The 22831-nt window shown below is 52.0% G+C and overlaps 1 protein-coding gene across 19 annotated transcripts in view; it reads left to right on the top strand.

The window, feature by feature from the left end:
- Nucleotides 1-22831, top strand: part of Iqsec3 (IQ motif and Sec7 domain ArfGEF 3) — an 89324-nt gene that overhangs the window by 54276 nt on the left and 12217 nt on the right. For all 19 annotated transcript variants that reach the window (XR_009591944.1, XR_009591943.1, XM_021632620.2 and 16 more), the window contains exons 4-9: nt 1882-3017; nt 4672-4833; nt 17474-17596; nt 17927-18093; nt 20859-20998; nt 22005-22130. Coding sequence is in view for 17 of the 19 variants with exons in the window: in XM_021632620.2 (XP_021488295.1) it covers nt 1882-3017; nt 4672-4833; nt 17474-17596; nt 17927-18093; nt 20859-20998; nt 22005-22130 (1854 nt within the window). In the remaining 2 variants the exon portion in view is untranslated. The remainder of the gene's footprint in view (nt 1-1881; nt 3018-4671; nt 4834-17473; nt 17597-17926; nt 18094-20858; nt 20999-22004; nt 22131-22831) is intronic.

Here is a 22831-nt window from a genome sequence, read left to right as displayed (position 1 = left end):
TTAGACAGCTCATATTCAAATGGAGGAAATTATATAGGCTAAGTACAACAGGGTGAAGACTCACTCAGACCATCCTGGAGTTCTGCCTACCACATAGCTGGAGAGTAGCCCACCTGGCTTCTCTATGTAGCTCCTCACTTGCCTCTGAGAAACCTGGCCTTCTGCCTTGGGGCATCTGTTCCTGCTCTTGCAGACATCATTCTAGACAGAAAAGAAATCATGGCTTGCTGGACCTCAGTGCTGAATCCAGCATGTCCACGGGGGCGTAGAACAGAGATGCAGCCTTGACTCAGGTGGGAAAGTCCCTCAAAAATACTGCCCTACACAGAGAACCCAGGTGAACTGTGTCCTGAGTACTGATGTAAAGAACATGAAAAAAATACATATAATTTTAAGCTGCTCAATGTTTAGTAATCTGATAGACAACATACTTGGTATGATGTTTTTAATAACAAGATTCATTTATTTATTTATTATGTATATAATGTTCTGCCTGCATGTGTGCCTGCACACCAGAAGAGGGCACCAGATCTCATTGTAAATGGTTGTGAGCCACCATGTGGTTGCTGGGAATTGAACTCAGGACCTCTGGAAGAGCAGCCTGTTCTCTTAACCTCTGAGCCATCCCTCCAGCCCCGGTATGATTACTTTCAAAGCAGTGTTGGGGATGAAACCCATGTCCTTACATGTGTTAGGCAAGGCCTCTGCCACTGAGCCATGTCTCCAAGTCCATCCTGGTATGCGTATCAGTGTCACCTTCAAGGCTTCCCTGTAACACATGTACTCGACTGTAGATGCTTTCCCCGTGAAGCTTAGAGCCCTGAACCAACTATCCCAGACACAGCCTTCTGTGGGTTGCGTAGATCAGGAGGAAGGTTGCAATGCTATCCTGAGGGCTGGGCCTGCCCTTCCATCTGCTCCACGTAGAGCAAATCTACCTGTGCCCCTCCCCTCCTGATCCCTGGAGAGTGGAGGAATGGCCGTGCCACCCTGGCCCTCAGTGCACAAATCCAGATTTACAGCTGCAGAAGGGCACGGTGGGTAAGCGGAGGGCGAGGGTGAGCGAAGCCAAATTTCAGAGTCCTCGCCTTCTCGCGCCCAGAGGGCTCAAGGGCCTTACCGAGGAGTTCACAGCGCTATTGAAGCCTACGTCCTTAGTTTCAGCCTGCTCGCTTGGCCTGCTGTCCATCTCATTACGTGCACTCTTACTAAGTTCTTCCCATGTGCCTGAATCTGGGCTGGTAATGCAAAAAAATGGTCAAACCCAGATGCCAAGCTGTCAGTGCCCCCAAGGAAACAGAAGCACCCCAGCACGGTGACATGGTGCCCTCGGGTGAGCAGGGGTCACGGTGGGGGTTCCAATTGTGTGTTATTGATTGACTGATTGATCCTGACATCACTGTTTAAGTTTTCACTTTTAATTCTTTTTAATTGTCCATCAAGGCAGATGGACAATTTGTCCATCTGTTTACAGTGTAATAAACTCCCGCACAGCCATCATTAAGCTCTAAGTATCTTTACTAATGTTTTTATCAATATTAATTATCATGCTAACTGGTACCTTTTTACTGTATTTTAATATAAATTCACGTATATAACTCATAAACACTGCATGCGTCTCTGATGTAAGCGTTCTTTGATAATCGGAAGATTAGCTAAATGGACTTCCATCCCCACACCCCTGTCCACCGCGGCATGGGGCATCAGGAATCCTGGATGGAATCCTTCACCTTGCCTCTAGAAGTCTTGCTGCGGACTTCGGGCTTGGGGTCTGTGGATGTCGGCTACCGTGTGGGGTCCCTGCTGGGCCGCATCGATCTGATCCGCGCCACCTCCGCCCTCCCTAACTAGGCCCTCCTCTTCTCTCCGCCCCTGCTGCAGATTGAAATGCTAGAACACAAGTACGGGGGCCACCTGGTATCCCGACGCGCCGCGTGCACCATCCAAACCGCCTTCCGCCAGTACCAGCTCAGCAAGAACTTCGAGAAGATCCGGAACTCGCTCCTGGAGAGCCGCCTGCCTCGGCGCATCTCGCTGCGCAAGGTCCGGGCGCCCACGGCCGAGAGCCTGGTGGCCGAGAAGGCGCTCCTGGAGGGCTGCGGGCTGCTGGGGCTCCCGCTGGGGCGCTCGCCTTCCCTGCCGCCCACCCTGGCGGGCTCGCTCACCGAACTGGAGGACTCCTTCACCGAGCAGGTGCAGTCTCTGGCCAAGTCCATCGACGACGCCCTCAGCACCTGGAGCCTCAAGACGATGTGCTCGCTGCAGGAGAGTGGCGCCTACCAGCTTCACCAGGCGCTGCACCCGAAGGCCGGGCAGCCCGGCCCCGGGGAGACCGAAGCGCAGGACGCCCCGGTGTCTGGGGAGGAGCCCGGCGGCCTGCCGCAGGGTCACGGCGGTACCCTCATGATGGCTTTTCGGGACGTCACGGTGCAGATCGCCAGCCAGAACATCTCCGTCTCCTCCTCCACCGCCCTGTCGGTGGCCAACTGTCTGGGCACGCAGACCACCCAGGCCACAGGCGAGCCGGCGGCTGTCCAGACCGAGCCGGGGGACGGCGCGGCGCCGGAGGTCTCGGAAGCCCCGGCCTCGGAACAGAAGGAGCCTCCGGGTGAGGACTCAGAGGCGGCGGCGGCGGCGGAGAGCTGCGCCCAGAGCGCGCGCGAACCCGCGGTGGCCGAGGTGGTGGTGGAGGAGGCGGCTGTGGCCGTCGAGGCCGGGGAGGAAGAGGAAGGGGCCGAGCCGGCGGGGAAAGGGGCGGGGGCCGAGCCAGCGGAGAAAGGGGCGGAGGCCGAGCCCTTGGACAGCTCCGAGCAGTTGAGCAGCGGCAGCGCCTCCACCAAGTCGGCCAAGTCTGCCTCGGAGGTTTCCGCCAACGCCTCCAAGGAGGCCCTGCAGGCGGTGATCCTGAGCCTGCCGCGCTACCACTGCGAGAACCCGGCCAGCTGCAGGTCCCCCACGCTCTCCACCGACACCCTGCGCAAGCGCCTGTACCGCATTGGCCTCAACCTCTTCAACCTGTGAGTGGGCTGGGAGTCCCTGGGAGGACCGCAGGGAGGGATCGCGGAGGTATTGAAGGCTCCCATGCCCTAACACCATCTTCCCAGGGTCCTCCCAGGCGGTTTGTGCCTAGCCTGGTACCCGGGCCCCACCGGAGCCCCCAAGGAGTGTGTAAGGCAGATACGTTGTATTTTTGTTTGTTTGTTTGTTTGTTTGTTTCTCATAGCTATTACTCTTTAAGGCGAAATAGTGGTTTGGAAAGTGGGAAAATGCAGAGTTGGGCACAGGTGATATGAAGACTGAGCAGGAGTCGAGGATGAGAGTGAAGTTAGGAAAGCGGTGTTATTTCACTGGGGCCGCGAAGATGAGGAGATGGTGGAGTCGGAGTTCCGCCCCCCACAACAGACACAAAGGTGGAAAAGGAAAGGAAAGTTCAAGTAGTTGACCTCTGACCTCCCGTTAAGGCCATGCTCTCTCCCCACAATAACAATTTCTTTTTAAATGGTTTTAATGAGATGGGGCCTAGTAAGAGGAGAGGAGATAAGGACAGGAAGGAAGTGTAGAGAGAACCAAGTGAGATGGAGAGGGAATTAGGGCATGGAAGGAGAGCAATTAAAGACTGCCACGACTCAAGAGACCCCGGCAAGACTGTGTAAGAACACACACAGGGCTACACAGAAGAAGTAGGCACACACCCCCTTGAGACATAAAGTCCACGGGATGCTTAGTAACCGTCTCTCAATCCTTCTGCTCGTAGCCCCCGGCCCAGAGCAGAAATCCTTTCCTGTGCTCATGTACTCATACAACTGTTTATTTTTTGCATGTCAGGCCTGTCCCGTGCAGATGAGTGAGACACAGCCTCCTGGCCTCACAATGCTCAAAATCCTCCCAGCCGTATCTAGAGATAGGGCACTCCCTCCCATTTCACAGACTAGCGGGCAGGCTCCCAGGCAAGAGGAAGGTGGCACACCAGTCACCTGCCGGCAAGGGGTAAGGTGAGGCCGCCAGAGCCATCCACCTCCTTGTAGATCAGGCTGCCCACGCGGTGAGCGCAGTCCTGCCCTAGCACACCACCATCACCCCCAGATCACTTCTGCGTGCACACGAAAGCAGAGGCTCTCATCTTTTAAGCCAGTTGATTCCCAGACTATCCCTGGTGAAGAACCTGTTTGCCCCTCCTCCTCCCCCCATATATGGGAAGGTGGCCCTTTACAAAACACAATACAAGCGAATTGCCGGGAAGACAGCCACGAGCTTGGATGTCCCGAAAATGTCAAACATTTGAGGAATGGTTCCTGGTGCTCACTCAGTTCCTCCAACCCAGTAAGCACCAGCTCCCGCCTCTCAGCTCACCTGGGGGGCTTTGGGGGGGCTATCCAGCACCTCAGGGCATGGACAAAGACAGGAGCGTCTCTACTTGCTCTGGGTCTTGTTAAGCTAGATAGACCTCCTCTTCTCACTTCAGACCACATACCTGTCCCCATTTCCCTCTACCCCAACCCCTTCCCCCATACACACTACATGTGATGTTCAGGTGACAGCTGCTTCCATGGAGAGCCCGTGGGGGGGGGTCCCTGGGAAGTATGGGGGGGTCCCCAGGGTTTACGGGAGACAGGACAGTAGCCCCAAGCAGCCTCCACTTCCTCTCTCCTCCCCACACCCACCGGTCTGCAGAAACCCGGACAAAGGCATCCAGTTCCTGATCTCTCGTGGCTTCATCCCCGACACCCCCATCGGTGTGGCCCACTTCCTCCTCCAGCGGAAAGGCCTCAGCCGCCAGATGATAGGAGAGTTCCTGGGCAACAGCAAGAAGCCCTTCAACCGCGACGTGCTGGAGTGAGTTGCGTGCCCTCCCTCCTTTCACGTGGGCTGCTTGGGAGGTGGGAATCCTTGCTCCAGCTTCCCGTGTGGCTAGAGATGCAGTCGTTCATGGGATGGTCGGATGAGCCTGGAGCCTTTTGACACTCCAGGGGCACCCTAGGGCGTAAGAAACAGGAGTCAGGAGGCGGGTATAAATAATAATTACTGAATTGTGCAGCTTGGGTTCGCAAGGCTTGTTTTTGTATTGGTAGAAGCAAAACGTGGAGAAAAGGGGCTAGACTGAAAGTTATTCAAACAGGGTTAGATTCCATAAAGATGAAGTAGCCAACAAAATCACCGCCAGAGAGCCTATGGCTGAAAGTCCAGTAGATGGCTGGAGTGAGGGCTAGCGAGACCACCTCAGCTACGCTGGGCTTTGGGCTGCTTGGCAGCTTCATCTGCAGAGAACGGGAGTGGCACTCCTCTGGCTAAAGAGCAGAGCCTTAAAGCCCGGGAAAGGTGAGGAGAGCCCATGCCTTCTGCTCTAGGCCCTGGAAAAGCCTGTTGTTCTTGTTCTTGCTCCTGAAAGGGCTGCAGAGAGAGGGGCAAGGGGCTGGGAGCTTGGTGGGTCACTGTGAGTGATTCTGGCCAGTGCTGGATGGGTGCTCAAAGAGATGATTTCTATTCACGGAGCAGTCATGGCTCTCTTGAAAAGCAGACATGACATAGCTGTTTGTGTCCCATCCTGTGAGGGGGTGGGGATTTGGCCCTCTGGGTGGACCAGTTGCCCCCTGAGAATTAGATTGGGCATTCTTGCACACCTCTTGGTCTGAGAAAACTTACAGGCCCAGATGGTGGCTCCTTGCATGCTCTGGAGCCACTGGTGGTGATGGGGGAGAGCCGTCTCCATGCAAGGAAGGCAGCAAGGCTGTACCGTGCCTAAAGGATCTCAGCCTCCCTGGATGGCATTGGCTATTCAGAACCAACGTCCTGCTCCTGCCTCTCCAGGAGCTGGGACCTGAGCCCGAGGTTGCACACCTAGAAGAGTACTAAGAACTGATAAACTCCAGCAATTTCCATTTGCTCTCTTCCCTTCTCCTCCCTCCAGCCCACCTTTCCCTACCCCGCCAGCCCTATTAGGCAGTGTGTCCTGAAAGGATGCCTAGGAAATGATACAGGAACTCAGAACACGCCGTGCAATTCAGGAGGAGAAAGATCACATTTCCATCCTCTCCCCATTGCACCCCCACCCCCATGTCTCATCTTTGGCTTTCCGTCCCTTTCCTTTCCACTAACTTTCTTAGGACAAGAATGAGCCTTCTCCCCTCATAGGCTTTGTCTGTTTTCTTCTGCCATGCCCCTTCACCATGCAACTTGGCCTGCATTCTAGTGCCAACCCCACATTTGATCCAGACCATGTGTCACGCATGGTCTGTGCTGATCAATGTATCAAAAAATTACTGTCACCTTTCCCAGGAGACCAGGCATGGTAGAGAATGAGTGAGTCAGTGGGGGACAAGAGCTCCAATCCTGGGCCTGCTGGTACGGCCTATGCTGGAGAAGACCAGACTAGGGAGTAAGCTAGCAACTGAGGGGCCCAGGCTTGAGCTGAACCCGTATCAGCTAGCATTTCTGGTGAGAAATGGCTGGTGTGTAGATTTTAAGAAACAAAACAGCTGTCTCTGCTCCTGGGTTCTAGGTAGCCTGGGAAAGGTGCTTGCTTAGATCCTGTTTCCTTATCTGTAAGATGAAAATGTTAGACTGTGTGATCTCAGAAGTCCCACTGAGTTCTGCAAAATCTGTCATCTTTCCCATTCCTTGGTGCATTAAGACAGATGACTCTCTACCCTAAATGTGAGGACCATGCTTTGTCATCCTGTCAGAGAGTCTCAGAGCTGCCCTTAGGCTTGAGGCCAGTGCTGGGGCTTCAGGGAAGAATGAAATGACCATTTATTATTCAACAAACACTGAGTGCCTATTCTATGTTAAGAATGGACCCAGACTGGGCATTTATATGTGGGAAAAAGCATGGCTCGTGGGCTCATAGAACTTATTGATGGGGAGGTATAAGAGATGAAAAGGCAATAAAAAACCAGGGTTTTACTGCTGGCATCCTGAGTGTGAGAAGAAGGGGGGCATATAGAGCAGAGACATGACCTCCACAAGTATGTCTTCTGCAGGCACAGCATCTGAACTTCTGACACTCAGCCCCCACAGAAAAGAGCCCTATGCCCCAAGGTTATAACTCCCTAGTTATGTTCCTAAGATATAGTAGCATCTATCTGAAAAAGGCCAGGAGGACATGGAGAGACAAAGAGAGCCAGGTGCCAGCATCAAGAGCCAGGACATTGGTCTCTCCCTGCCCGTCCAGCCACCTACCTAGAAACATTATATAGTTTGCCTCCTCCTCCTTCTTCTCACCGAATGGAGAGGCAACAACAGCTGTCTGGTGCTGCTTTGCCCGGGCTGGGAAAGCTGCGCTGGGATAGTCTACAGCCCCCCCCCCGACACTGCCTCAAGGTACCAGCAAGTCACATCCACGCCACACACAGACAAAAGGCCATAAGTCACCCATGCCCTCAGAGACTGAGACGTGCCAAGCCACAGAGTTCCCCAACAAGCGGCAGCAAGCGGGAAGACGGAGGTGGGATGACTCTCAGAGGGAAACTTTAGAGATGGCATTCAGACTTGTGATGGAAAAGAAAAGGCTGGGGAAAAAGAGCAGACACTGTCTCCAATGCTCACCCGACCCTGAGAATACCGTCAGGGCCCCAGACCCCAGCGTGCGGCCCTTGGTGCTCTGGGTGGCTGACAGCTGTGCTCTGGTCTCTTTTTCACAGAAGACATATTTCATTTGAACGCAAAGTGTCACAAGCTCATGTGCCTGATCCCCAGCTGCTTGTGGCGGTATAGACGTTTGCAGAAACTTTTAGTGTCTGCCTGATTGGCAGATACAAAGCCAGGGCGGGGAGGATAGATTATTAAGCCTGGCCCTGTTTCCAGCCCTATCTCTGTGCCTTCTCACCTGCTGAGGTATGAGCAAACTCTCCAACATTCCTACTGTCTTTAAGCTTCCTGACCAAGTTTTCCCAAGCATGCTGAACTGTGTCCCCTCAAACCACGAGCTAGAATAAATCTGTTCTCATTTAGGTCATTTCCTCTTGGGTGTTTGATCACAGCCTAATACAGAAAATTGGTACTGGGAATTCAGGCCATTGTTCTGATAAGGCTGACCCTGTGGTTTCGGGGCCTTAAGACCTAGTTAAAGAAAGAATATGTAAGAGTTTGGAGCTGTAGGCTAGAGAAGCCTCAGAAGGCTGTAGAGCAGAGCCTCGCTGAGGCATCACAGAGTTTAGAAGAACAAAATGCTGATTGAAACAGACAACAAAGATCCAGCTCCTGAGGCTGCAGAAGTGATCAAGGACTCTACCAGGACCTGGACTAGAACCGTTTGTGGTACATCTGTCAAAGCATCTGGTTGCATCCTACACAGATCCTGAAATTTCGAGTGAGACTGAATTTAGAAGTAATGAACCCTGGTTTCGAGGCAGTATAGCGTTGGAGTGTGGCGTAGTCATGACTCACTGCAAATACAACAGGCATGGTCATGGGTGCTACCGTGATCCCCGGATGTCAGACGTGAAGGTTCAACAGTTGGTATTTGCCATATTGAGCTTCAGTCTTGATTTTGATCCCATCCTTCCTTGCCGTCTTCCTGTGCCTCCCTATTGAAGCTGGAGTGTTTACTCTGTACCGTCTCATGCTAGAAATATGTAACTTGTCTTTGGGTTTTACAGAGGCTTACAACTAAGAGACTGTCCTGAGTCTCAGAAGAGATTTGGGGATTTTGAAGTGTTGGAACCATAGGACTCTAGTGATGATTTGTGGTTATGCCGGATGCACTTGGTGTTTTGAAAAAAAAAAAATGCACCTAATGAGGGCTTGAGGTGGGATGGGATGGCCTGGATGTGAAATGTCTCCTGCCCATGTGTTTGAACCCTCCATTCCCAGACTGTTGTGCTGTTTTGAAAGACTGTGGACCCTCTTGGACGTGGGGCCTACTGAAAAGACACTGAGCTCTGAGAACAGAACTAGTTGATGATAGCCTGGTCCCAGTCCCAACCCGAGCTGTCTGCTTCCCGAGCCACTAAAGTGTGAGTGAGGCGCCTGGTGTTCCCATTACTGCCTGCTACCACTTCCCTGCTGTTGCAGACTGTGTTCCCTAAAACCAAAAGCCAAAATAAAGCCTCCCTCCTTTAACTTGCTTCTTGTCAGGTGTTTGGCCACAGGGCAAGAAAAGTGACCAACATAGAATAAAAGACATCAAAGGGCCTTGCCCTCGCAAGGGTATTGACTGTTTTGGAAGTCAGTGCTTGTTACATAAAAGTCATAGTATCTGCTGCATTGGGCCTTTTTAAGTGCATGTGACCCGCTGGACTGCCTGAAGCTCGGGAGGCTTGCTATAAACGTTAGCTGTTTCCATTTTTTATTTTTCCTACCTAAAGCTGAGCGACATTGGAACCTCTCGGCTGCTTTTTCAGTGCAGAAAAGCTTGAATGTGCCAGTTCTGGTTTGATGTCACCAGATGAGAACTTGCTAAGATGTGCCAGGAAGGGATGGGAAAGAACAAGGAGGGGGTGGCCCATTGTGGAGGACTACCTGTATCCTAAGGGCATCCCTCCTGAATGTAGATAAGAGACACCTTTCAAGCCCAGGCACATGTAGGAGACAGGCAAGGTTGGGATTTTTCAGAGCTAGCTCCTCCCACCCACAGTTTTTCACATGGCTGGGAATTCGGCTCTGCTCTATTTCCTTCCTGAAGTGTTCGCTTCAGTGGGCTTGAAGGCCGGTGGATGGGAGAATGTTCAGGGCCGGCTGTTAGCAGTCTCTCTTCCAGCATGGATGATTCTTTCCGATGTGACTCACACGCATGAGGAGGACGCCTGTGTCTATCATTTTAGTGAAGGGTTAAGCCTCCAGCAGAAGATTTGGCATGTTCCTTCCTTCTACTAGACTTCCTGGTCCTTTGTGAAGTTCTGGAACATATTAATTAGCATTTGATATTAGAACCGGATTTTCATGACTGCACTTCCACCAGCATCTATTGGCCAGAGTGGAACAGACTCATTCTTCTTGGGACATTTTGAAATGAAGACAGACTGTCTGTCATACCCAACAGTCTGGAAAGATGTGGCCTTTCTGACTAGAAAAAAAAAAAAAAAAAAAAAAAAAACTTGCCCAATGCATTGTATATAACTTCAAAGCAGACCTTTTGCTTGAGGAATTCCCTTGAGGAGAGGAAGATCAGGCTGGGACCCAGGGAAACCCTTCCAGGTTCTGGGGAAGGAGAGGGAAAGAGCCGTGTAGGAAGAAGAGTTAATGCTATTTCCGTGGCTTTTGAAAAGTTCTCCGCTGCTACCCAGAGGGGTGAAAGCAGGGTGTCTCTTTTTAAAATGCTGTCTTGGGATATTATATAACTTAATGGTAAGGCACTTAACTTGGCATGCGTCAAGCCCAGGTTCGAGTCCTGGCATTGTCAAAGAAAGAAAACCCTTTGACCTTTGAGCTTTGACCTCCCACCCCTACAGCCACCCCATCCCATCCCTGACAGGGACAGACGAGGATTGAGAGGTCCCTCACTCCTTGAATTGGAGACTTTGAGGATTCCAAGTTCTGGGCAAATAAATCCAGGCTTGAGGTTCCCGCTGGCATATAAATTGGGACTTTACACAAATGGCTGCTTCGAACTCCAGCCCCTTTTTGGCCTCTCGGGCCCCAACTCTGGAGGGGTCATTCCCATCCCTGTGTAATATTCAATCAGAGGTTCCAAACAGCCACTCTAACATGAGACTTCTACGAGGGCCTTCCAGGGAGTCGGTCTGTCCTGAGGGTTCTCAGCAGAGTATCCGTGAAGCACAATAAAGGCCACACACTGTCTCAGGCATCCAGGATGCTGATGGGCATCCCACAACACACCACTGCCCGTGCCCCACCCCAGGAGAAGAAGGGTGATCTGCGGCATTCGTGGTTCTTGTGAGTCTCTGCTTCTGAATCACAGCACTGGAAAGCCCCGTGGGTGCTCAGCTTTAGCTCAGTCCCCTCTTCTTGCCTGGGTAGAACAGATGCAGAGAGAAGGAAAGACTTGTCCACTGGCCAGCGTCGGGGAAATTGAGCGGAGTCAGGCACAACTCCATCCCTCTAGCGCACTCGATTTGCTGCGCTCTGATCCTCTCACCTGGGAAAGAGCAGAGCAGGGAATGTGATTCCCAAGTCTCGCGAGGCCTGAGCTAAATCCAGTTTCTTCCGCTTGATGTGCTGGCTGATGGTGTCATCTCGGGCAATCAGCCGCTGGTGTCCAGAGGGGGTGCGCTCAACGCCCGCGGTTAAGAGGGACTTTAAACCACTCACTCACTTGTCTGGCACGTCAACACAGGCTTGATCTCCAGTACCAGGACCTTTGCATACACTTCTTAAAACTCATTCCGGCCCTGCCCGGAAGACGTGACAGGCGCCGCGTCCGTTCTGTAGGCGAGGGAAGTAAGGCACACAGGGACTTGAGCCAGACAGTGCTGCAGAGCAGAAACAAGACTCAACCCCAAAGGCTTGATCTCTCCCCGTGCCCCGCGTCCTCACAGCACACAGTCTTACTTCTCAAAATGAGGTGCCCCGGCTGGCGACATCAGCATCACCTGGAAGCTTCCTGGTGATGCAAACTCTCTCTGCTCCAGGCCCACTGAATAAGATCATCTGGGGCTCAGCAACCCAGGTCAGAATGAGCACCAGGGGATTCTGAGATATGTTTGGGTCTCACGACCCCCGCCCAACACGATGCTACCAAGTTCAGCAAGAGAGAGAGAGGGAAAAAAAAATCTGTTCTGGCATCCACAGTGACTTCTGATTGGTCTGGGTCCTGACAACTGAGTCCTCTTGATTCCTGGGTCCTCAAGGTGTGCCTGGCAGCCATCCCTTTGGGGGTGGCCTCAAAGAGGGCTCTCTGTGCCCCAGCGCCATCATGGCAACACTGGTAGGTCCCCTGAGTCAGCATCATCTTGTTCTGTTCTCTTGGCCCCATTCACTTTTCTAAGAGGCCTTAACCTTTACAGAGCATGTTATGAGTTCTGACCAGAAAAAAAAATAACCCTCCAGCGGATGAGGATATTTTTAATTAAATCGTGTAAGCCAAGCACTGCAGAATAAAAGCCGGACTCCCGCCTCTCGTGGCCCTTTCGCCTGAAGCGCAGCTACTCGCTTCCTCCCCTGCCTCAGCTGGGCCTCTCTGACAATATCTTCACCATCTCTTCTGGCCAATTAAAAAATCCCCGCTGTTTGCTATTACCTATTTTCGGCTCCCAAACAGTTCCTTTGTCTGAGAGACACTGTCTTGCTCTCCTTTAAAAAGAAAAAAGGAGAAGAAAAAAAAAAAAAATCCTGAAGTGACGCAGTTCGTTTTGATCACAGTTGTGTAGGATGGATGCCTCATTTCCCGCAACACGAATTGATTGCGTGAGCAGATCAGTGTTCACAAGCAGTTTGATGTAAGCGTGTACTGTTCATACAGCGGAAGCAGCTGGCCCTCTGCCCCCCAGCCTTCCCTCTCTGCCCCCCCAGCCCTCCTGACGTGTCTGCTGTAGCCCCCACCCACCCCAAAATATGCAAGGAAGAAGGAAGCCCAAGCAAACCCCCTCTTCCCATCCTGACCCTGATTTATTTGCTGATCTGTCCACAACCCTCTGTCAGGTCCAGACAGAGTCTCTAGAAAGCAGTCCACAAACTCTCCAGTTCTTATTCACACACACTCACTTGCTTCTGCAGCTGGAGGAGGCAGGAAGTGTGTGTGTGTGTGTGTGTGTGTGTGTGTGTGTGTGTGTGTGTGACCCACTCTGCCTCACTGCCCAGCCTCTGCATTGCTCCAGGGCATTTCTCTGGCAGAGGTCTGGGGTCACTTCCAGATGGTCTTGGAAAAGAAGGCTGAGCCATCCTAGGCCCCTGGCTGCAGTTTCCTAGGGCTCCGGAGTTTCTTCTCCAGCCGACCTTCAACAGAACAAGGTCCTGTTTCATCCAGCCAATCTGGCACCAGCACGTTCAAGCAGTCACTGAGAAGCAGGGAACACTGGCGAGGTGGGGAAGGTGGCCAGGCTTGCCCAGGACCTGTCCCTGCAGTGAGATCTGTGCAGTCCCTCTCAGGGCTAGTCTCTTCTATGAAGCTGTTACGAAACTAATGGGTTCTAGTTAATCCCTCATAACATCCAGATGACTGGCTTCTTGTGTGCTTTTTGAGACACTAGATTAGTTAATTTTCTTATCACTGGACAAAATACTTGACAGAAGTGATGTAAAGGGAGGACAAGTTTACTTTAGCTCATGAGCTCTGGGGTGCAGCCCATCCAAGCTGGGAAGCCATGGTCATTGGGACAGGTCCACCCACAGCAGCAAGAGTGTGAGACAACAGCCCCTAACTTCTGGGGGAGGGGGTCAGGAAATGGAGCTGGAACCAGAAGCAGATTGCCAGGGGCTGCCACCTGCCACCTGGTTCCCAAGGTTCCATAATCTCCAATACAGTGCCGCCGGGTGGGACCTAAGTGCTCACGCGCATGGGATTGTGGGAAATGGCTCATGAAAAAAAAAAAACCCTCAATAAGCAAGGGTTAGAAGAAGCCTCCTGGCTGATGCTTGGAGTCCTGGTGCCCCATGTGCCTACGAGGAAGCCCCAGCAGGAAGAAGCTTCACAGAACCACTCGGAGCAAGTTGCTAGGTGGCCCAAGAGGTGCTTTGTGTAAAATTGGGAGAGAAGACCCAAGAAGACCCGTCAAGACACTAGGGGCAAGAGGTGACCTGGGACCTGGGTCCCAGCAACAGGAAGATTTGGCAAACAGTCTTCCCCTGATCAACAGTTTGTTCTCTTCAGAGAGTAAAGAAAGCGGCAAAGAAGGACAGGAAGGGGAATTTTAAACACCCAGCTGATGCTACAAAATACAAGTATGGAGAAGGAAAACGAGGAAAGTAAAAGATGTAGAGGTGCTAGCAGAAATCCATACTGAAGGATGAACCCAAGTGGTTAGGGTCACAGATGACAACCCTGAAGATGGCTGTCTACTGGAGCAGACAGCTGGGCAAGCACAGTCAGCCTCCCGGCTCCCCTTCCCCCGGAGTACAGAGGCCTCACCGGGAAAGAAAATAATGGCTCCCAGAGTAGATGGTGGAATGGCCACTGCTTCTCACAGGGAGATGGATTCCAAGTCAGCCAGAGTGTTATGTCTTTGTCCACCGACTTTGGGGGCATCTGTGGTACTTTAGGTGGTATCATTGTGATGTCATAGGTGACTGTGAGCATCCCCTGCTTTTGTGTCCTACTTAGGGAATATCAGAGTTGAGATGAGACAGGTCCCACGAGTTCACCCGAGCTAACCCACAGGTATATGAGAAGTGACTTGCCATTACGGAAGAGTGAGGGCTCAGTCCTCCTCCAGGGCTCAATCCATTCTTCTCTCTTACAGCTGGGGCTTTGCAGCCAGAAAAATATTAGGACTTCTACCCAGGATGTAAGGGTTCCCCAGAACCCTACTGTCAAACACTGAGGCTGAGGTTAAGAGTGCCGTTTGCTTTTACAGACGACCTAGGTTCAGCACCCATGTGGCAGCTCACAACTGCCTGTTAACTTCAGCTCCAGAGGGATCTGATGCCCTCTTGGCCTCTTACGGAGCTGCATAAATATGTAGCACATACATACATGTAGGCAAAATATTCATACATATAAAAAACCACTGATATCTCGGGGTGCATCACAGGGAAGCAGATAGGGAGTGGGTGATGCTACATCCATCTGTAATTCCAGCCCTCTGCCTCTTACTATCCCCTCACAGAGAGCATGAGAGCTCCCCTCCATTAAAAGGCTGGTCCCCGGGGCTTGGTAGTAGCTAGACTCCCGTTTCAAAAGCTTCCGACGGGCTAATCTTCTTCCTACCCTTTGCTTCAGCTCTGCCCCTGGTTTCCACATTTTAAACATCACCCAGAGAACTGGTAAAGAATGCAGATTCCCGGACCAGCCTCCAAATGTTCTAACTCACTGGATCTGGATGGAGTGCAGAGAGCTGCATTTTAACGAACATAGTCTCCATCCCAGCTCAGGGCTCTCAGAACAGGCTAGAAGATGATGAATTAGAGACACCTCTTACCCCTGTCTCAGGATGGGAGCCCTGTTTCCACCTGGCTGCTTCTCCTGACCTGCCCTTGGTCTCAGACTCTTGGCTCATTACTGGAGCTCTTAGCCACAGTTAGCCAGTGAGCCGGTGAGCTAGCAAGCTACGTGTCACCTGAGTAGAGGGCTGAAAACTAGGCCATTGTGCTTGACTGGGCTGATCCCATTCCTCCCAGCTGCTACTTCCTTCCCTGCCTCCCCCACAGAGCCCTGATTCCAGCACCCACTTCCATTATTTAGGAAGGAAACCTGGCCCAGGGCTCTGGGGGCAGAAGGACATGGAGAGAGGCTTCTGAAGAGACACCAAAGGGAAGAAAGTGTTCAGGAGCCCATAGCAGAGGGAGGGAAGCACATAGATGGACTAATGGGTCAGGCCTGCAAATGAGATATCAGCTCATTATGGCCGAAGGGCCAGCCTGGGCCTTGGAGGAGCCAGGACCTCTCGTCAGTGTGAGCGCAGCTGAGGCCACAGACTTCTTCCTTGTCCTTATAAGGGTCCGAAGCTCAGGAGTAAGAGGATGCAGTGTGTCCACCCTCTCCTTCTGCATGCTCAGGCCCCTTACCCAGTACTTGGAGTGTTCCTCAACCAACGTCATCTCCCCCTGACTTTTCCTGTCTCTTCCTCTCCACCCTCCCATGTCTACACCTTTCTTCTCTTGTCCGTTTTCCTTTTGTTCTCTCTGTTCTTCTCTGATTACCTCCTTCCTTCCTTGTCTCTTTCTTCTGTTCTCCGTTGGCCTTCCCTGACCCCCTTCTCTGTGGCTCTGGCTGCAGGACTCCCACTGCATAAGTTCGGTGTCCGCCCATAACTGACTCTGGTTGGGTTCTGTGTCCGTATCGCACCGGCTCTGTCTCTCCTCTGCCTCTGTGCCCTGCGACACACAGGCTGTTTTCCTCTCCAGGAGAGCAACACTACGTGTCTCGATGCTGGGCTCCTGCCAGGGGCTGAGTCGTGGACACCCACAGATGCTTACCCTGTGGTGCTCCCTCATGGTTCCCACCAAGCTGAGGAAAGTGCAGAGCAGAAGCAAATGCTCAGATTTCCATGAGAAATCAGAGTGGTCTCTGCCTGGGTGGTATTGGAGACTGGTCTCTGCCTGGGTGGTATTGGAGACTCTGCCATCCAGGCATCCCTCTCCAGACCAGACTGACTTCAGGCTTGGCAAACCTCTTGCCTCCATGTGCTTCCTGTCGCGTCCACTCACCCACCCTGACAAGCTCGAGACAAACCTAAGAGAAGCCCAGAGAGCTCAGCTGAGGGTGGCTATGGCTCTGCCCAGGGCAGGGAGAGAAGAGGGAAAGGATCCTGCTCCCCCCAAGGCCTCACTCTCCTCCTTGCACTCTCTGGGAGCTGACCTCTCTTCCCTCAGTGTGGGGTGGCAGAGTCCACACACCTCCATGCCCAGATCACTCTCATCGCTTTCTCTTGACAAATGGCAGCAGAGTTGCCAGTCTTTGGATCCTCTGGGAGCATGGAAGAGACGGATCCTGCTCAGAGGCTGTCTAGGTCGTTGGCGGGAGTGCCGGGTACTGAGCTGCCTGCTTGGCTCACAGCTAGGGGCAGCCTTGAAGGACAGGGTGGCTTGTGCCCACTTGTGCTGTGATGCTATCTGCCAGGAGAACTGAACAGACAAGGGGCAGGCTGTGGAGGGGCCAATAAGGAGGACTAGGTTGGGACATGTGACAGAGATGACAGCAGTCAGCTCTGCCAGCCTGTGGGCACCTGCCAGACATACTGTGATAAGCTTCTCTTGGCAGGAAGGTCTAATGTTGGAAGTGCCAGATCTGTAACATGGCCACGTCCAGATTCCTGCCACCCCACACAAGACCCTGGGAATAGAGCACCCAAAAGGAAGTGAGGCAAGATGATGGGGGTTGGTCGAACAATGTGCAGGCATTGTCCTTTCCAGGAAAGACTCACCAACTTGGAGACACCAGTGGGAAGAAAAGGACCTTCCTATCTGTCTTGATAGGATGTATTATATATAACATTTATCGTCACCCCATTATGGTACCCAGGCAGCCCTTCCGCCTCAGCATTCTAAATAGCTAGGACCATAAGTATGAGCCACTGAGCCTGGCTCATTCCATTTACAAGTTTTATTGACCCTGAGATTCTCTAGGGCTTGGGGAGAATTTGAATCCAGAACAGAGAACACCTTCTTTAGTAGCACTGTACAACAGCTCATCGCACTAGGCCTCGGGTATTCAGCTATGGGATGGTGAGGGCAGCCAATAGCTTGCCTCCCAGGGCTGCTGCATGATAGGAGAGATGACAGGAGAAAGCTGTCCTCCTGGGTTATTCAGAGGAGACCCCAGTGTGGGTAGGCAAAGCTGTAAGACACTACTCCTTCATTCCCGTCGGGCTAGAAACAAGCCGGGTCCCCCGACCCCCTCCAGGATGGCCTCACCCGACCCCTCAGCCCTGGAGGAGTTGACAGGGACTGACCTCACTCACTACCCCCTCCTGCTTGCCCTCAGCTGTGTGGTCGATGAAATGGACTTTTCCAACATGGAGCTGGACGAAGCCCTGAGGAAGTTTCAAGCCCACATCCGCGTGCAGGGGGAGGCCCAGAAGGTGGAGCGCCTCATAGAAGCTTTCAGGTGAGAGCCCTTTCCCAGCTCCTCTTCCCAAATCCCCAAGCACCATCAATTCCTGAGAAGCCAGGGTGGCGAGAAAAGCTGCCGTGATTCCGGGCACAGAGATACTGAGCTGGGTGAAGCCCTTCTGGTAAAGGCGGGAAGGTGGGCTGGATGGGAAAAAAAAAAAAAAAGAACAGGATCTTTTAGTGAGTCCTCCAAGCCGGGAGCCTCCCATGGATGCTCCTTGCTCACCTACAGACAGCCCATTTTAACACGCACACGTGGGAGGTGAGGCTGGGGAGCTCATGGTTCTACCCCACTCCCCTCCCCCGCCCCCTCTCCCCCCAACAGCCAGCGCTACTGCATGTGCAACCCAGAGGTGGTGCAACAGTTTCACAACCCAGACACCATCTTCATCCTGGCCTTTGCCATCATCCTTCTCAACACCGACATGTACAGCCCCAACATCAAACCCGACCGGAAGATGATGCTGGAAGACTTCATCCGAAACCTCCGAGGTGAGGAGGCTAAACTGGGTGGGGAGGGGGAGGGTGCCGCACGGCGCGGCCCGGTCCCGTTCGTGTTGATTCTGTGAACGTGAGCCCTGACTGTAGATGGTCTTGGTCTGAGAGGACCTAGCCACCCCTAGCAAAATGGGGAAGTTGCGTCCTTTCCATCATACTGAGTCTCCAGGTACCATAGTTCTACTCAGAGCTGCTGGGTTCTATAGCAGTGCCTTCTGCCTTCTGTGTGCTGTGGGCCGTCCCTACCACGTGACCTCCAGAACATCGATGTCTGGGCGGGGCCAGCCCCTCTCACCTCGTGACACAGGAGGAGAGAGATGGAGAGTACACTTGATCGCATCCACTAAGGAAACCTTTCTAACTGATACCAGGCACCTCTCACAGGGACCAGATCAAAACTATCAGTGCATCATGTAACATTGATAGCTTTGGCCATTAAAAAAAAAAAAAAAAAAATCAAAGTTCTAGATGTGGTGCCACACATCCATAATCCTCAGCACTTTGGAGGATAAAGCAGGAGGAACGCTAAGGCTTGTTCAAGGCCACCTGGGCTGTTCTCCCCCAAAACTAAAACAAAACAACAACAACAACAACAACAAAATCAATAATTTATGTTTGTGTATATTTAATAAAGTAAAATAATTCTACAAGTTTCATGACAGAAAAAAAAGAGCCTTCCCCTTTTGCCTGCCATTCCCTGGAGCCACACTTTCAATAGTTTTCAGTTGTTTATGGATTTTACGGAGCTAGGATGGAAGACAGGGGACTTCTGAATGCCCGTCAAGCCCTCTGCCGCTGAGCTACAGCCCCAGCCTGTTGGCTATGTATTTAGTGCTCCTTAAAGGTCATGCTGTCTGTTTCTTCCTGTCCCTTGTTATAAACACAGACTCTATAAGATGTTTAAATATGACCAGAGTTTCCATTTATGGACACCCTTGTGGTCACACCTGTGTCTACAAACCGGCCATTTCCATCACCCCAGAACCTTCTCTCTCATTCCATCTCACCCGAGACTTTTGTCTGAGCTTTGTAAGTTTTTGTTTTAAGCATTGTTTAAGTTTTCTGTTCCACAGAGATCTTATCCACTTTCTTCACCCACTGCCATTAAACCAATCCTGAGATAGGGAAGCTCAGTAAACATAGCCCAAAGCTCTGCAGCTCTGCAGCTCTGCAGAGTGTCATGACTATAGTTTTTCCATCTTCCTTGGAGTTGGTATCCGCCTTCATTTTCAACTTGGATCCCTGTGTTTCTGCCACTAAGACATCTGACCAGACCCTGAGTATCAATCCTTCATGTCTGGATGGTACCCTAGATGTTTCACCTCCTTGTCAGTGTCATCCGGCATCTCCTGTGCTGGTTCCTGGACATCACAGCTTTCTCATTTTTTTAAAGTTGTTTTCCAAAGAAAGGACACATTGGGTACGCACCGGTAATGTAAATTCTGAATCTGCCTTCACGCGTGATTGGGATCTAACTAGAAACAGAATCCCAGGCTGGAATCCGAAGGTGAGGTGTGGGCACTGAGGTGCTGCTGTGCTATCCCAGCACCTGGCCTTTGGAAGATTGTTCTTCCTCTGTGTCTAAAGGCTTATAAGTTCTTCTGTTTGTCTTTGTGTAGAAAGCTTTCACAGGGATATACCTTTTTTCATCCACTGTAGTTTTTGGTCACTTGTTTTCGTTTAAAAACACATGTCCAGCTGTGTGAAGTTTTCTGATTCATAGCTATCCTTCCATGTCTGCAAGGAATTGTTTGCAGGACCTTATTGGATGTTCAAGTTCTCTCTCTCTCTCTCTCTCTCTCTCTCTCTCTCTCTCTCTGTGTGTGTGTGTGTGTGTGTGTGTGTGTGTGTGGCATATATCCCTCACACTCTCTCCTCTGTACTTTAAATCATCTCTAGACAAGTTATAAGACCCAATACAGTGTAAATGTTATGTAAACACTTGTTATATTGTATTATTTAGGGAATAAAGACAAGAAAACCAGTCTGTACGTGTTTGGGACAAATGCAGAGCTTGGACTACTTTTTGATTGACAACTGGTTGGAAAGCTATGGCTACAGAAGCCACTAAGTGCCTTCCCCACGTCCTTATCCCTTTTCTTTAGCTCCTGTAACTCAGGTGTCATAACCCTGTTTCCTTTACTGTGTATAGTAGTTTTCTATACAGCCATTTTCTTGCCTGGCTTTCTGGAAGCTGTTCCTCAGCCTTCCTTCCAAGTCTTCTTTCTGGCTGTCCGTTCCCACTGTCACGCTGCTTTTTATTTCCAGCCAATAGCTCTTTTGCTCGCCAAAGGTTACCAGCACCTAGCGTTGGGAAGCAGGACAGGGGAGGGTCTTGCTGCCCGTGCCACCTCAAGCCTCCTGTTTGCCCCCTGCTCAGCTCTTAAGCTCCCAGTGAAGGAAGTCTCTTGACACCCGATCCACAAGTGGTTTGGCACCATGTTCCTGGCTAAAGGGGAGGGGCAGACCCAGAGAGAAAAGCTTGCAAAGAACACAAGACGATCTTCATGCTCATGAGGAGACAGAGGGTGGGGTCAAAACAAACACACAGAAGACAATTATAGTCGTGCAGGAAAGTGGCCTGGGAGATGGTTGCAGAGGACAGTAGCGGACCTGGCTGAAGAGGGTATCTTTCCTCTCGTGGGAGTGAGAAGCCAGTTGTCAAAGGTCCTAGACAAGACACAATCGATGCCACCCCCCTGGCGGTGGGGGGAATCTTGTCCCTCTTGTCTGAGGCTCTGACCCCTCCACCCTGGTAGGTGTGGATGATGGCGCCGACATCCCCAGAGAGCTGGTGGTAGGCATCTATGAAAGGATCCAGCAGAAGGAGCTCAAATCCAATGAGGACCACGTCACATATGTCACCAAGGTGGAGAAGTCCATCGTGGGCATGAAGACGGTAAGTGCCCATGCCAGGCAGCACTTCCGGTGGCTCTCGACTTCCTCTCCCGTGCTGGACTACATGAGTTTGTGCTGTGTGCCAGGCACCACATCCTTTTCCGCCTTTGCACGATTTCCTCATCCCTCTTGCCCCCAGCTGCTGTTAACTGGGGTGAGATGTCAAAAAGGACTGGCTGGTGATCTAAGGTCAAGCCACGTGGATGGCCAGTTGAGAACGTTTAGAACGCCCTTCCTAGGAAGCAAGAGGATAGTAGGTGTACCTGGATAGCCCAGACGAGTAGAAGGCAGAAGATGAATACATAGACATAGGCTCTGGCAACCTGGGCCTGGGCACCATGGTCTAATGTGCAGTGAGTTTTAAAGCTGGCATCTTCTGCAGGCTCTCTGCACGACTGCCACCTTAAAACTGAGTGCGGGCAAGGCAGGGAAGGCCCCCGTCCCTCCCACTGGAGGGCGCCCTTGAGCTCTGCTTGTGAACTCTGCTCTGTGCAGGAAGGATTTTTCACCTCAGAGCCTCTTCTGCTGAGGGATCAGCACTTTTCTCCTTAGCAAGCAGGTTGATATTTTAGTTTCAAGGCTAGATCCCGGGGCTCTTCTAATCTCCTCTCCCTTGCACACTTGCATTTGAGTGTGCAGTAAAGACACGGGTAAGGGTTTCACACACAGACAGGGATGAGCTGACAGATTTTGAACACTCTGAAGGCTTACTTCAGTTTCTGTTCTTCATCCCATAATCTCATTACACAGGCATAATGAATCCTTTCTCTGAGTATGCTGCCCTGGAGACATGATGAGGGGAATAGGGGCCGAAAACCGTGCTCCCCCCCAACCATGAGAGGTCAAGGGTCAAGTGGTGGCCTTTACGTTAAGAGCAGAGTCCATGCCCACTCCCTGGACCTCTATCTCCTCTTCTGGAAAATGTCATAGGCTGGGAGGAGGGCCGTGGGGTCTTGGGGTGGGAGTGAGGATGGGGGCCTCACTTTAGAGCCCTTTCTGGGTTCCAGGTGCTGTCCATGCCTCACCGCCGCCTGGTCTGCTGTAGCCGGCTCTTTGAGGTGACGGATGTGAACAAGCTGCAGAAGCAAGCCGCGCACCAGAGAGAAGTCTTCCTCTTCAACGATCTGCTGGTGGTGAGCAGTACAGGCCAGGGCAGGGGGCGGCTGAGGCTGCTGTGATCCTGAGCCCTTGCAGTACAGGCCTTGCCTACAGGGACTGGACAGGGCAAGACTAGGCATGGAGGCAGGGGCTGGGTGGGCCAAGACTGTGGTTGGGGAGCATAAGCCGATTCCTACTTGATAAGCCATAAATCTGAGGCACAGAGTCAGGTCACAAGGTACGGAAAGCCAAGGGCAAGGCACACAGCACTGGCACCACATTCCTGCCCAGGACGTCATCAGAAGGCCACTGTCCCTGAGCCCAGGGAGTGGCTGGACAGCATGTGTGTGAGTGGTGTGTTTCTCTCAGAAAACAAGTGTCCCAACCGGTAAATCAGTAATCCATCCCACCATGCCAAGTACCAAGAAGCAGGCAGGGGTGAGTGAGCTCCAGCAGATTTCTGCTCTCCAGCCCTCTCTGTGAGTCCCATGGAAACCCTCGCAGGGTCCCACAGAAGCAGCTCTCGCTCTCTCCATCCTGCCGTTCTGGCCTGGTGGCCCGGTGACTATCTCGGGTCCTCCTGTAACCAGAACAGCAGAGCATCCTGGCCCCTGTCACTTACAGAGCCAATAAGAAGAGGTGGAAACTGAACCTTGAAACTGCTTTATTCAGAGAAAGGGACAGCCTGAGAAGACAGTGGATTAACATCTTAAAAACCTGTCTTGCATCTCATCTC

This window comes from Meriones unguiculatus, chromosome 5 (assembly GCF_030254825.1).
Source record: "Meriones unguiculatus strain TT.TT164.6M chromosome 5, Bangor_MerUng_6.1, whole genome shotgun sequence".
NCBI lineage: Eukaryota > Metazoa > Chordata > Mammalia > Rodentia > Muridae > Meriones > Meriones unguiculatus.
This window is presented reverse-complemented; position numbering and strand designations above follow the sequence as displayed.